This window comes from Electrophorus electricus, chromosome 11 (assembly GCF_013358815.1).
Source record: "Electrophorus electricus isolate fEleEle1 chromosome 11, fEleEle1.pri, whole genome shotgun sequence".
NCBI lineage: Eukaryota > Metazoa > Chordata > Actinopteri > Gymnotiformes > Gymnotidae > Electrophorus > Electrophorus electricus.
Window position 1 is genome coordinate 2,591,249 of NC_049545.1, and position 16,372 is coordinate 2,607,620.

General features: G+C 37.9%; 1 protein-coding gene across 1 annotated transcript in view; it reads left to right on the forward strand.

The window, feature by feature from the left end:
* Nucleotides 1-16,372, forward strand: part of prim2 (DNA primase subunit 2) — a 44,261-nt gene that overhangs the window by 1,659 nt on the left and 26,230 nt on the right. Inside the window, exons 5-7 of the mRNA XM_027000512.2 lie at nt 263-383; nt 2,447-2,542; nt 2,925-3,062. Of these exons, the coding sequence (XP_026856313.2) occupies nt 263-383; nt 2,447-2,542; nt 2,925-3,062 (355 nt within the window). The remainder of the gene's footprint in view (nt 1-262; nt 384-2,446; nt 2,543-2,924; nt 3,063-16,372) is intronic.

Sequence of the window (16,372 nt, forward strand, 5' to 3'; positions counted from 1 at the left end):
ATTATGTGAAATCATGTTTGGAGCAATTTTCAATTGGGCTGTTTTGTTGCTATATATGGGAGGACTCTTGCAAGAGACCTGTGGCACAGATGGGTTTGTAGCAGTATATTTCTTTTAATGTCAGAACAGAGTTGTTCCCAATATTTTTATTTTTATTTTTAAAGCGAGTGTCATTTGACAGATTTAACCACTGGTCTTAGCTGTGACAGAAGAAACTGTTCTTATTGAGACTCAGAAGAAGGAGGCTTATATCTTGTTTCAGGGAGGATCTCAGGCGTTGGTTTATCCAGCAGGAGATGGATCTGTTCCGCTACCGCTTCAGTATCCTTTCTGCAAAGTACAAGACTGAGTTCCTGCACAGAAATAATCTAAAATATGACACGGTAAGGTTATTTCTCTGGCACTTTATTGTACTGCCTTAGACCTGAAAAAGAAGTTGTTAAAATATCATTAGACACCAGAGCATATCCTAGTCCACCTACTGTACTGTGATTTTTCCATAAGTGTTTTCCCCACTAATGATCCTGCTGGGGGACGGACATTCTAGAGATAGTAAATATCATTTATCACTATATATATAATATTTTGACCATTGAGGTTTCAATGGTAAATTGCTAAACTACTAAGTTGTTGGGGTTTTTTTGCGTTGCTGACCAAGATTGAATAAAATCTATTTGAATATAATAAATAATATATTTTGGTAGTCAAAAATAACACACACACACACACTGTAGGTTAACAGGTGTTCTTGTAGGAAGAGTTTCCTGACCAGCTTTACTCTGCATTAGGTAATCCTCCTGCAGAATAACTTATATGAACAATCATGATATATTGTAATGTTTACTTTTGAACCCACACATATCAATTAAAACACTAATGGTGGTTAAAGTGGTGGTAGTGTTAGTGATTTGTTTTTACTCATATAGTAAAAAAAAAAAATAAATTTTCTCTCTTTGCATTTGTATGTTTTGAAAGTAACCAGTTTCGACAATGCACTACGTTTACTTTGAGCAGCAGGTGGCGCTGCATGCTAATTTATCGATGACCAGTATGTTTTTTTCCCATTTTTCCAGGGAATACGTGTAAGAAAAAGTCTAGACTGAAGCACCCTCTGGTCTCTGGAGGATTTTGTGCTCACTCGTCATAAAGCAGTTCTCATTAATGACCTGTAGGAATGAATAATATATTAACATTTCAAAAAAAATTTTAATTTATAATTTAAAAAAATCCTTATGATAATGTAAATATTACAATATTGTGAATGTTCCCTAAAGATACATGTGAATGAGCAGAACAGTCACCATGTTTACATGCCCAGCAATAGTGTGATATTAGTCTGACTAAGACTGCTGGCCAAACTAAGCCATGATCATGTAAACAGAGTGGTCTGATTCTTAGTTGTTCCTGATGCTAGCCCCATTCAAATGTGCTTCAGGTTGATTTTATAACTGATTAGTCAAAGCCAGTTTTTGAAACATTTTGCTGCATTTTGTGCAATACCACATGCGTAATGTCACCTTTTGGTACCAAAATAAAGGTTTTATTTTAGTATCACAAACTAAGAAGAAGAAAGAATCCACATTTTTAGTGAGACAAGAAGGCAGTCCTTATGTTAGCTTTGTAGTGTGGTTTGTTTTTGAAAATCACGCGTTTCTGCTTCATTTCGTCATGATGGCATCTATCATTGTAGAGTCAGACTGCTACTTGGCCTATACTTTTCTATAGTGCATGTAAATGTCTTCAGTCCAGTTTCTTAGACTCACTAAAAGCTAGGTTTCACTGTTTTGTGCATGTAAACATGGTCATGAAGTAGAAAGAGTTTGTCTATACTCCGGATGGGAGTCCACAGCAGTGTTGCCAGATGCCTTTGTTACTCTGATTAGCATAAGACCGTATTGCACCATCATTAAGCTTCTGTCAGTAATATCTTTTGGAAACAAATCCTAATATGTTTAGTATGGCAGTTCAGGATGCAAAATTATGGAAATATAAATTTAGATGTGTATTGTCCAGCCATTATGTCATGATGGAGCTGAAGGGGCTTTGGGAACTGTTTAGTTTAACTGTTTTGAATCTGTATTGGAATAAACAGACTGGCAAGGCCCCTGACCTTACTTGACCTGACCCCTCTACCAAAATGTTTTCAAACAAATTCTAAAGTATTCGAGTGAACTAGCAATGCAATTTTGATGTAATTTCCAATGTCTAAGAATTACTTTATTTAGTTACTATAACTTGCTTTCTAGTCTATGCAAACCAGCAATTAATCAGTGAGCAATTAAGCACCTGTCAAAAATACCAACATCCCTGTTTTTTAAATACTATATCTTAACTGAAACCGTATGATGTTCCTGAGTTCTTTTCTATGCATTTAGTTTCTGAAGCCACATGAGTGTTTAAATTGGCCCTGACTCTCTGGTGAGTCTATTTGCCCTCCTGTTGGCAGATAAGCATTGAGGAAAAGAAGACCCTAAAAGATGAACTCATTAACTCCAGTTATGGAATCAGTGGAGCCACCATCGCAGAGCAAGAGTTCTACAGAGTAAGATCAAGACCACACTTAACAAATTCAAGAAATGATGTTGATTTGTGAGTTCCTTGTTACTGAGGCATGCTTTACTCTTGGATGTAAACTGATGTTTTATTCAGAAAAGCCTTCCATCGTCTATTTAAATGCTATGACTTGCATGTTTCTCTTTGAAATTAAACTGCACTCAGTTTTGATTTGTTTTTAATGCCAAAGTTGCCTGTAGGTTTTTGTTTTAAGTGGAGCAGCATATTTAAAGACTTAAGATGTCTGCCGCTGACTCAGTTGAGGAGAAAAGGCATATATTATCCATCATATGAAATAAAACAGAACTAACAGCAGTATGCGGAAGTCGTGACTCGGAGATGTGTTGGTTAAGACTTTCTCTTTGGCACAGGTCCCGTTTCAAGATGCCCTGGATTTGGTTCGGCTGAGAAAAGTCTTTCTGCAGGTCGGCTACGCTTACATTCCGCACCAGGATATTGTCACTATTGTTCTGAATGATTTCCGTACAAGACTCTCAAAGGCTCTTGCAGTAAGTCATATTTTCATTTGTTTGTAATTGCCAAAATACATATTTTTTTCCGGAACTGTACAGAACTCTCAGACAAATTCTCAAACACCAGTAAGTCATATTTTAATTTGGTTAACTGCCCCCCTCTATATATTTGAATTTTTTTTTTTTTTTTTTTTTGGTAGAACTTCAGAAAGCTTTGGCTGACATTTATCTTACTGAAAAGAAGGTGCCTCAAGCTTTGCAAAATCAGCATATGCTTTAGAAATTATGCATTTGTAGTTCTTCATCCTGTCATTTATTCACTGGATATATGACATGAAAAATTGTACGGTGTTAACTGTTTGTTTTTAAATGATGATGCTTACTGTAGATTGCAATTTGATTCCAGATGCAAATCCCACAAACTAAACATAATGCAGAATTATTGGTTGTAGAAGAGAAAGCTCAGCCAACCCCCACCCCCACCCACACACGTGAATGCATGATGGTTTCAGCTTTTTTATTCTGCATCTCCATTTCTGCCAGTATTGATACTCGATCTACAAAGTGGCTGCTTGTGACTTGTAGATGAAACCGAAATTGGCAGTTTCACTATGTAAAGTATGTGTTGTGGGGTTCTGATGCGTTATTGGTTGAGTGTTAACAGCAGTGTGATGCCAGACTACTCATTTAATTGGCTTGAATTTGCTTTGTTTTGTGGTTCTCTTTCATTAATGCTTCGTCCTCTTTGCTGTCTAACCTGTTCCGATGTCTTTTTCCTCAGTCGCTCAATTTGTTGAACCAAAGGCGTTCTAGGGGAATGTGCCATATGCAAATCGTGCCTCTGATTAAATGCAGGCGACAGAAAAGGGATTCAGGAAGAAGAGGAACTGATGCTGAAATGCAGTATCTTAAGAGTTCCTCCCTTGGACTGATTGTTGTCATATTTATAAACATGCTGTAAATAAACAAGAAGCAAGCTCTCCTCTGCAATGCTTTCCTGGGTCTCCCCTGCAATGCTTTCCTGGGTCTCCCCTGCAATGCTTTCCTGGGTCTCCCCTGCAATGCTTTCCTGGGTCCTCCCCTGCAATGCTTTCCTGGGTCTCCCCTGCAATGCTTTCCTGGGTCTCCCCTGCAATGCTTTCCTGGGTCTCCCCTGCAAATGCTTTCCTGGGTCACTTTCTTTTAAACGAACACCTGCTTTAGAATGGTGGTGTTTTTGTAATGTAAAAGAAACTGCAGTGCACTGGAATTTATTGCCTTAGAGAAACATATTGGTCCTTTCAGGAGCCTATTTTCTAGCCCTTCCTACACTGATTTATTTTTTTTTACATTTATTTTTACTGTTATTTTTTTAAATAACTTCATGACTTCTCCAAGTGTTGGGGAGCATGAAGTAATTAACACAATTCTCTACTTGGTACACTAAGGAAAAATCTAAAATGTGTTTTTTATTTGGGCCACGAGGCCATAGATGGAATGCATTTTTATTTTGCGCTGCAAATGATGATGCGGTTTCGTGGGTCTTAGCTAGGAATGCTTAGTGGCGAACACTGGGGCTCATGGGTCACTTTCACCTCGAATTAAACGTGTGTTTGGAAATGAGGTCTGTATAAGAGCTGGTGGTGTGGAAATCACAGAAAGTTCCTCAACCCCCGAGTTTCTGCCGAGGTAGTGATGCCCACTTGGATGCTTCTCGGTTGGTCTCGACGTTGTCTAATCTAGTGGCAGTTCTCTCTTGTCTTGATCGATAAATAACACCACCAGGTCTAGTTTTCTCTATGCAACCGTTTGTCCCCATGGCTGCTTGAAAGCAGTGAATTGTTGTTCTTTTTGGACTGGATATTGAGTGCTCTGAGTGACAAATCATAGTGTTTCAGTGAGGTGCACTGACTAAGATCAGCTTTTAGGTAGACATACTGCAAAACTGCTTTCCTCTTTGATGCCTGCCCTGGAACTATTGCTCATTAACTGTCATAATTACAGTATTTTCTACCTATGTTTATTATCTTCATGTAACGTGCCTTCCTCAATTCATGACTTGCTTTACATGTTTCAAGTACATGGCAGTGGGGACTATACATTTAGACTTCTGTATGTGCGGTTTCCACCCCCTGCTTCTGGCTGTAAGTAGGCAGAGTGTTTGAAAGCTGCCAGAAATGGATGTATGAACGTAAAATTAAGATTCTCTTCAGCTTTGCATGTTATCTCAGAGGTCAGCAGTTGACCCCAACTTCCCGTTACTGACAACACGACTCTTTTAGACAGCTACTAGTGGATATGCTTTGTTTCGGCTTCTTCCTAGTATTCATGGTAAGGTCATATGAATTACCAGGCAGAGAATTTTCATCTGTCTGAGTTTGGGGGGGAAAAAACGACATTCTACCTCACTCAGTGTGAACTCGTGTTAATGTATCTTGGCAAATGAGAACACATGCCACCTGCAGATTCTCTTCTGTGGTGCTTGGAATATTGGGACCTAAATCAAAAATGAAACATGCCAGTCTCCATATGTCGGATGACTTTTTATAGCTGGCGTGAAACGAGGCATTTATGATGCTCTGAAAAGTTTCCTGTAAAGCAGAAATCAATTGCCAGGTTTCAAATCCATTCTGACACTTGATATGGGGGTGCCCACCACAAGTTTCACTTTGTTTGCTAAATGAATAAAAAAATTTGCTTGAGAAGTTGGCAGGTTGTGGGCATGTGGTGTGGTTTGCCAGCTTTGGCAAATGGACACCAGAAACATTGAATATCTTGACACAGAATCTCTTTCCTTTTTCCAGGTAAATATTAGTCACCATTCCATTTAAACTTTACTTTACTGATTGAATTAAGTCCTTGTTGCTTTGAATAACATTGATTTGTTGCACTGATTTTAGCTGTTGTTAAGTAGAACATTATAGCTGTAAGATTTTCTTGTCGGGCAGGTCTCTAGAACACAGAAATGAAACGGTCTAATCAAAAACATAAAGCTCAGTGTTATTTGTTTTTTGCTTGCTTGTCATATGATACACGTGCACAACTGAATGTATTAAAATAATCTTCAGTTTGTTGGATTTGCTCCTGATGGTTGGTCTGTAGGATGCCAATTGCCAAGCAAAAGCTCTGCACCATGTAGAGATGTGTTGATGGACTTTGAAAAGGACATCACACCATAGAATTTGGAGAAACACAAAACATATATTTACATTTACGGCATTTAGCAGACTCTCTTATGCAGAGCGACTTACAAAAGTGCTTTGTCGTTTACTCAGAATATATCCAAGTACAGTAGGTTAGAATTAAACATACTGTAGAATACAGGGATGAATGCTGATACCTAGTGCAAAATACATAAGGTCTATCTTAAACAATGATAAGTGCTATAAACAATAAGTGCTAGAGTTTGTTAAACAACATAAACAATGCCCTACGATAAGTACTAGTGTCAGTTGTCCTTTAAATATTCTACAAATAGATGGGTCTTCACTCTGCGTTTGAAGACTGCAAGGGACTCTGCTGTCTGGACAGAAAAGCGGGAGTTCATTCCACCATCTTGGAGCCAGGACAGAAAATAGTCTCGATAGTTGTTGTCCATGAGACCTGAAGCAAGGTATTTCAAGCCGAGCTGTACTCGAGGTTCGAAATACTCGAGGTACAGATCGGGCTTTGACCATTGACCTCATGTATGAAGTGGCTGGTCCATATTAAAGTTTAGCTGTCCCCGGTGTACAAGCTGCTTGTCAAGGAAGCTTCATACTTCTATTTATAGCTGAGCAGAAGCTTTCATCGGATGTTTGTTATTCATTCCCACCTATGTGAAAGTCACTGTGGGTAAAACGATTCACTCAACACACTGGATGTCCTGTGGGGGAAAAAACCCCCTGATATAATGGGGCTTTCTGTTGGTAGAAATAATTGAGCACTGAACTCTAAGACAGAACCTGAAGGACATGCATGTTTTTTTAAACAAATTCACCCAGACAAATGTTTCCACATACACATTTATGTGTATACATCCTCTCTAGTTAGCACAGAAGTAAAGAAGGACGCGGGTCAAGGAAAACTTTTAAAGAATTCTGACAAATGAGATCTAGGTTATGTGAAGCAGAATGCCTTAAAGACAATGAGCATTTTTGTGCTTTTGAATAACGGGTGGTTGGTGGTGGGAATGCTCGCTCTGGTGCTTGGAAAAACTGCTGGGTTTCTCATGCTCAGCAGCGTCCTTTGTGCATCTAAAATGGCACTCCACACAAAAGACCTTCAATAGGCCAGTGGTCAAAAACGGCACATTGAAAGAGGTGAAAGGAAACTGTGGTGAACCGCGTGGACTAATAGGCTGGCTACAGTTAGTGTCTGACTGTAACCAGGTAGCGTGCGATAGAACGATGCCATGTTAAGTTCAGTGTATGCTATACATTTGTGCAGTTGGACGCCATGAAAACAGATTTCTGTAGCACGAAGGGGAGCTGCAATACAGTGGATATTCAGAAGAAGCTGGCATCTGGTGCTGTCTAGTCAAATCAATGAGAGATGTATCACACAAAGGGATGGTCACCACTTAAGCCTTGTCAAAGACTAAAATAGATTGTCCCTGGAGACAGCAGCCTGCAGAAATGAGGCTTAGCCATGTGCATTGACATTTGTTCTTTGAAACAACGATGGCTTTAAAAGTGTTGCTGTTTGTGTTCGTTTAAGGCATGTTTGGTTTTTTTTTTTGTTTTGTTTTTTGTTTTTAAAGATAAAAGCTTCGGGTTCTTTGGTAAAGTACTTTTTATTTTAAAGCCTTTACCATAAAGGTGGCGGTAAGGGTTGTATAATGACTGTGTTAACAATTTTTATATTCTAGTGATGGATATGATCACATGCTTTTGTCAAGGAAAGTTAAATTATCTTGCACATTTCATACACAGTATATTCAAACTACGTATGCTGTAAGTATGAAGGACAGTTGGTTTAAACAGAGATGTTACTAATTAAAAGCAATATAGTTCAAATCAAAAATAATTACATAGAGATACTAAGTGAATAAAGTTGTGTAAATGGAGGTTCTTCGATATCTTTTTCCATGATCAAAGGCGTGTGAGGCCAGGATCCTGAAGGATGGTTGTAGTGTTCACAGTCCAGTCCATTCCTATCCTTACTGCAGTTCTGACGTGAGGGAGAAAAGGGTTTTTGCAAAGAAGTGATTACGTGGACATTTTATCTGATAACTATTTGGAAATGTACTTAGTTATTTGCTGAACATTTGAATGAAAACCCAGTGAGGAGAAAAAAGTAACTCCAGTCAAATGTTTTGAAGAAAGTAAGATACGAATCAGCACTCATGATCGGTTATGTGATCAGTCATTGGTGAGCACCGCATCTTTAAATAGTAAGAATAATTCCACAATTTAAAATGGCAAAGATAGAAAGGCACTCCAGTACTGTCCCTGACAGTTAAAATGCAGTGTCTTATCTAGCTTTCAGTTAGGTTTAAAACTGGTTCATTTGTAGTCCTGTTTTTATAATATAATATCTAAATGTTGCTTCTTCAATGTTTACTTCAAGTTTGATTAATGAGTTTCTAGTGATCTGGAAGATTACACTATTATACTACTCGGATTATATTGCTTGAGCATATTAGATGCATTGTCTTTAAACCAATGTATTTTTATAGACCAGTAATTGTACCTTGAAGGCAACTTTGTAACATACTGATGGCCAATGTGAGGATTTAAGATTCACTTTGGCATGCTGTAACGGAGCTTTGATGGGTGCCACACACACACACGGTCAACCATGCAGAAAAACCTCTGTAAAGCAGTATTTGTAAGGCTGAAAGTTACCGTTTTACATTTAATCTCGAGTCATTTTTAATTTCTGCTTTCATTTTTTAAAAGCAGCATGTGTTCTATTTAAAACTCCACCACTCTTTATTAGGCTAAACTCTTTCATAGACTCGTGCAGCACATTTTCCAAGTCAGTCAGAACAGTCTGACACATTAAACAAAAAATACTGCTTGTTATTGCATTGAGCACCCTTTTTTTAGTTCAACAAACAATTTAAATAAACACAGCATTTATATATCCTCGTTGCTTTTATCAACAGTTTTTAATGCTCATTGCTCAGATAATTACTGTCACTTTTTTTAATTTTCATTTTTACTCTGACTACATTTACAGTTCTGTATATTTGGTTAGTATGGGCTAATGCAATTTTTGTTACTGTTTCTAGGCTTTCGTGCTTGCACCCATATACTGAAAATGCCAGTTCTGCCTCTGGTCATGTGATCCATTAGTGAGAACTCTGGCAGCTGCTCCTACATCAGCCAAACCTGTCTGTCTTTTTCCAGCTGATGATACTAACATAAGGGATGAGAACGTAGATAGCTAGTTAACTCCAAATTTAATTTGCATAGATGTGATGAGATATTCCATAGCCTACGCACATATAAACTGAATAAAAGCAGTCCACGAACCGAAGTTCTGGGAACACTACAGGTCATAAGCATCTGCTAGATACATATTAGTCCATTTCAGCAAACGGACCAATATAACCAGTGTAGACCTGTTCCTGAGAGTCCAACATGGTGTTTAAGTTTTTAAGTGTAAGCATGTTTATGAGGGAAGGTGTCAGACTGTGCGGAGAATTGAACATTAATAGAACAGATGTTTTTCCAGTCTTTTGTATTTAATTGTATAACATTTAAAGCCCAATTCCATTTTACCCTTTGCACTGAACTCTTAGCCCTTTCCCCAAGTTTTTGCACATTCGTGCCTAAGGGTGGGGTGTTCCGAGTCTTGTTGGTACAGAGTGGTAAGGCAAAGTGTGGAGGTTTTTCAGAGGCACGCTCCAAACCGAGTGTTATGATAAATTTCTCAGATTGCTTTGCAAATCATAGAAAAATGGATGTGCAAGCAACCAAAGAAACCCACCAATATAAGTATTGTCTCTGTTAATAAAATATCTAAAAATTACAATAATTATCTTAGGTTAATGTTGCTTCAGTGTATTGGGGTCTTTTTCCATAATTGGAATAAATAATTGACTAGTAGAATGCTGATGTTTAGCTAATGTTACATTGTTATTGATGATTTGTCTGACAGTCCTGCACCCTCCAGCAGAAAGGCATATGCCCAAAATTTAACTGAAGTTCTGCAGCGGGGTTGTTGAACTTTACTGCTCCTCTAATATCAGTGCAGACTGGCAGGATGCCCCGCAGAGAACTGCATGTAGCCTGGTAATGAAGCGGTGTTCTTTTTTTTATTTGTAGACCAATTGATGCGTGAAATTGAAGTTGTGAATGACAACTGCAGACAACCACAAAAGGATGCCTACAGCCCACACGACGGATTATTACATCTGAGGATGGCATATGGGAAATGTCCAGCCAAAACCTGTCAGATCTGTTTACGTCAAAGCCATCAAGGACTACTGAGTACCCATCAGGTTCTTGAAGGGTTATCCCATTTCATAGGGAAAGATTTCAGCAGTTACCCCTTGTATTTCAGTTCCAAGGGCCTGGGGACACTGGAAAATAAGGAATAGGGGTAAAAATAAATAATGGTATTGGACCTAAGAACCTTTTTAAGAGACGTCTCTGCCTGGGTTGGACCAGAATTCTATCTGAAAGTATTTTAGTTTCCTATCCATTTTTGATTTTAGGATGGGGAAACTAGTCAGTTGTTTTGAAAACTACTTTTACAATGGTTTTCCAATCCAGAGAAGGGAGGATTTATAATGGATCGATAAATTGTTTAAAAAACGGGTGCAGTCACTTCAAGTTTTTCTTTTTAAAGAGTGGTTTAAAGATTTCAGTTTTCAATGCTCCAGGAAAATAAGCCGCCATGGTTGAGCTCATTTGTATGAGTCTGTTGCTATAGAGTTGGACATGGGGCAGTACCAAGATGGCAGGTAGGTGATTTTGAGGTGCATTAAACTGACATTTTACTGGCGTCCACACACTGGTGTTAAAGACGCAGCCTTATTTCTCGACTTGGAAGTACTAATGGCTAGTCTGATATTATGGATTTTATTACTAAAAAGTCTGCAAAGACATTCCATCAGCTGATGAGATAGCCAGTGTCAACAGTGGCCAGCAGAATTCGCAGGATAATTTCATGGTTGACAATCCTGGAGAAGCCTATTCTCTCACTTCTCATACTCAGGCTACATGTTCACAATATCAATCTCCAATCTCTGTGCATTTAATGTGTTTTTGCCATCTGTGTTCAGCATTTTTGGATTTTTTCAGTTGCACTGTGGTAGTATTTTTCTTTAGAGATTTTTGCCTTGTATTATGCAGTTTTTGAATCAGGAGTTCCACTTAAATGTTGGAATCACCTCCACGATACAGATCAATTTTGATTCACAGTTAACTAATAGAGCATCTATACATTTAGATCACTTTCATGCGAAGGTAGACATTTTGTTTTCACGATATGTCTGTGTAGTTATCTATAAGCCTTTTCTTATAACACATCTGGTTTTGATGTCTAGCAAGACTGTGCTGTCATTTTCTGTTAAATGTTGCATGTGCTCATTACTGCTGCCTGCCAGTGATGAATCATGGGGTCTGTTTGGCTTCTATTGTCATTATTCTGTCTTATATATGTCATCTTGTTGAAAGAGATATGAGCAAGAGAAAAAAGTGTATAATTTTTATTTATATATATATATATATATATATATATATATATATATATATATATATATATATATATATAAAACCTTGAGAATTTTGCTTTTCTTTTTCATACTGGTTTTCCTTTGTTTTGTTTTTCTTGATTAATAATTCTCTTACCTGGCATAACAATCTTTCAAAAGCTAACAACATAATGGGAAGGAAAACGGGACGAGTCGTGTTCTATTGGCCAACTAATCCTCAGGATAAGGTTCGGTTTTAGGTGTTTGGCTTTGGCTCAAATCTTTCTGGTGAATAGTTGGTAGGCACCAGTGCTGAGAAACGTGTGGGAAGTTTTATGCACATGGATCCTTTTATTTTGATCGAAAGGACATCGCAAAAGGTGGAAAGTTTCTTTAGCATCTCTTGAGCATGGCTATTCTTGGATGACCACTCCAAAAGGATGTCCATTTTTTATATAATTACATAAAATGCTAAAGCATCGATTTAAAAATATGCTCACCAAATGTGGCTTAAATTTGAGCTCCCAAAATTGGAGAATCCCAATACTCCAGAACAGTAATCAGATATTATATTGATTTAAGAGGTATGTGCTTAATCACACTTCTGTGTTTGTTAGTATGTAATTTTCCGTCAGTCATGTAAGTCTCAACAAATCTAGTGGCTTTACTGTTCTGATAGTCTTACTGGTGTAGGAAATTTCCACTCTTGGCTTCGTCATGCCATCTGATGAATAGTGAGGAATATGGATCCTTTGTGAGCTGCAGATACCAAAGTTGATTTGAATCCCATGCCTTTAAACTCTTGACTGGCAGGTAGCAGACTAGGTATGTTTTTCAAACTTAAGCTGGCAGCTTTACCAGTGTTGGCTCCTGTCTCATCTAAATTCAGAACAAAGTGTGTTTTGGCTATGTAAACTGACTTTGTTTAAAGATGGGGTTTTAAGATGTGTAGACACTATGGTAATACACATTAAGATGTGTAGATGCTAATATGATAACTTTGGCACAGTTCCACTTTTCCTTTTTAGATACGGAAAGCTTGAGTTTTGACTGACCCTGATACAGAACTGACATTTTTTTGCTTGTTTGTAATTGTAGTTCACTTAAGATGGCCATCCAAGAGTACCATGCACCGACTACTTGCACACACCCTACAGGAAGACATTAAATAACTTTTTTAATTGTATTATACTTATATTCATAATCATAGGATCATATCATAAATCATATATTATTTGTGTGTGTGTACACACACACAAAGCTCTGGCATCTTGTCAAGGAAATTCCTGTTTTTTAAAGGATTGTACGTTATTGTATTTACTGTCCACTAGCTATTTGTCATGCACTTGCTTTTTCACAAATCTTTAATTATTGCAGAAGCAATGAAAGGGAGAATTAGAATAATTCATTTTAGCCTCAAATAATAAATCTAAAGTAATCATTTACACCCTTTTCTCTGTTTTATATATAAAGTTTGGGTTATGTATGTATTAAAAGGTCTGGGGATCATAGGAATATGAAATAATGGTTTATTAACTGCCAAGAAAGTGGTAATGGACCTTAAATGAGGGTCTGCTTACTATTTGTGGTAGGCTGGGTAAAATGGCTTCAGGGAGACTAGCGCTTTTTGCCCGTCATCCACCCGGTTCTGAAATTCGGTTTTAACTTCCATATTGCCATAGTTTTCTCCATCCCTTAGAAACACCCGAGTTAATAAACCTCTTGAATATTTTAGAGCTGTAATTATTGAATGTAGAGGCGCTAATGTTTAAATATTTAAGGCTTCCTCTTTTAGTGTGGTGACAACATTCAGAAGGCTATTCTGCATCATCAGGGCACTCTCTAGGGATGCTCTGACGCCACCTAATTATTGTCATGTTTTGTTGGACATTTTTTCCCTTTCCACTTCACTACTTTATGATCATCTCCTTGTAAGACTGAGTGTTTTTTTTATTCTTACTTTTGAAAGGGTACATTTTTAGGTGGCAAGATATCTCCTTTACTAAAAACTGGACTGTGTAAAGAAATGTAATTTGCAGTCTTTCCGTTCTTTGTTCCATGCTGATCATGGATGTTGGGTCACCTTTAGTTTTGGTATGACGAGACCATGCATCAACTCATTACCAAGATATGCTCTCCTACCAAAGGTATTAGAAAAGATGATGTAATTTGTAATACTTTCAAAGTCTATCTTTGGTTTGCTTACTTTGAATTATAAGAGGATGCCCACCAATTTCTGGTGGTTATCGCAAATTCATGTTGTTCCACCATTATGTCAACATTTAGAAGTCTGAGTGTGCTAGTCCTTTGACAGCCTGGGGTAGTGGTAGCTCAGTGGTTAAGGTACTTGACTTCTTGTTGGAAGGTTGCTGGTTCAAGCCCCACCACTGCCCTCAAGGGCCTCAACCCTTAATTGCTCAAGTTGTACATAGTCATAACCGTAAGTCGCTTAGGATAAACGCGTCAGCTAAATGCCATAAATGTTTTCCTTACAGCAGTCATCTTCAGATTTTAATTTCTCCAAGAAGTCCCCCCACCTGACCGACTTTCATCACACAAGAGTCCCTCTCTGCGAGCCTGGTGCCTCTTGCCATTTCCATCATTCCCCCAGTAATCGCACCACCTCCTTTGCTTGCTTGGTATAGTAAAGGTTTTTTTTGCATGCTGTTGGATGTTTTGTTTAATTTGTATTCATCTATTTATTATTCTTGGAGAGGAAGTTCCAGCACTTTTGGTAGAACAACCAACTACAGTAGAACCAGGATCCCTCTTATAATACAAGTCAAGTCTGATACTTGGAAGGATTGATCACTGTGTTTTGGTTGGTATTTCTCTAGGCTGGGGAAATAACGCGGCTGCAAAATGCCGTCTGCTTTCTTGGCCCCTGATATAGGGAGTGGTTCCTAAAGAACTGTCCATCTACATTATGCTGTGCATATCAATATGTGTAATATTAAATGCTAATACAACCTATGGCTAATTTTTCTGGTGGCCTTAGCATCCCCTTGTGCCTCATGTTAGTCTTCTGACAAGCATTTCCGTATCTTGGTTGTACAGATACCCCGTCATGGATTGAAACAGTTAATCTCGTCAAGTCAATTTTGGTATTACTGATTGCTTATCGAGACACTGGTGTGTCTGTCAACAAGAGGAGGGTGGTTGCTGCTTATTTCCAGACCGCGGTAATCCAATACTCGATAGCCTATCGCGGGATTTAGAAGAGAAACAGCAGTCGTTCTTCTTTACAGTATCTGCGTGTCCATCTTTGGACATGCAGAAGGTTTGTTCAAGCTAACAGGAAATGTATAGCTTGGGAACAGACAGTTAGGACTTGAGTAGAGTGCACTGGAAGATGCTAAAATGGTTTATTGTATTGCAATACAGTTCAGCTAATTTTTGGTTTAGTACAAGTTACCATGACCAAATATAAATGTATAAATATCACAACCTCTCTTCAGAGTAATACATTCTGGTGATGGATACTGCATGTAAGAGTCTCTGTGAGTCTCTGTTTTCTCAATGTTTCACATTGTACAAGCCTTTGGAGGCTTTGCATCTGCAAATTAAGAACAACCCAGGTTTATCAAGTGGTGGTTTAGCATGTGCTTTCAGCCTTTAGTTTGAACTTCATCTTACAGTAATGTAAGCTGCTTATGACATTACATGAAATGGCAGTTTTCTAACACTTCTTAACCCTAAAGTGGAGGAGCAGACTGTAATAATGATTTGTATATGTGAGCAAAAAACTTCTGACCATTTAATTATCTTCTGCTTTGTTTTTCATAGTTATCCTTGTCTAGTTTTGTTTATAAAATGGCTTAAAGGCTTAAATGGCTTTAAGTGTCCTTTACTTTTCTGTGTGGAGGTTTCCAGTGATGAGAAGGGTCATCTAGATATATTTTCATTGCATGCTTATCTTTCTTTAAAGTAACTTGTTTTTCTAAACCCTACTTTTGTGGTGTTGTGATTTGTAGTACATGCCGTAGCCTGATGGGGGAGTTGTCTGTTCATATTCAAGCTTGTTTTCTCTGTAAGTGGTTTGCATCGACACTTATGTTTCTTTAAATTATTTTAGGCTCAGGAAAATTATACATCAGTGTAGAAACTATTATATTATAAAAATCTTGTTGAAAGTAAGTAGATGTTTGCACTCCATGTTTCTGGATTAAATATTTACAAGTTAGAAAATTACAAATGTACAAATGAAGCTCTTATTTTAGGTACTTGACATTGATGATGTTAAAGTATTAAGAAGCTTTTTCAATTTGGTGTTAATTGTCCAACGACGTTAGAGAATGTTTGTTTAGTTATCAGGAAGAGCCAGAGACCCGATGGAACCCGCTCTGTATTTTCTCACTATTGATCAGTTTCTGTCCTGAAATAGGCGCATTTGGCTTTGCTCTTTGCCTTCAAGTGACTATAAGGGCCAAAGAAGCTCATGATCCAAAGAGCAGACTGATGACAATCTGTTGGTCAATAAATCACACTGACTAATAGGACCCATTCATATTTAAGCGCTCCTTTGTCATTGAATGTGTTTTAACCTCCGCGTAAACAGAGCGCAAGAAGATGATACAATCATGTGTCTGCATGTATGCTGTGGGTTGGACTGGTCTTAGTGTTGGCTCTGGCTGCACTGTATTTCTTGTTCTTACAGTTGTTTTTCGAAGATCTAAGTAGTTACTTAGGTTACTTTTATTACCTTTGTTGTTGAACAAAAGCAAAGTACAAAGATGTT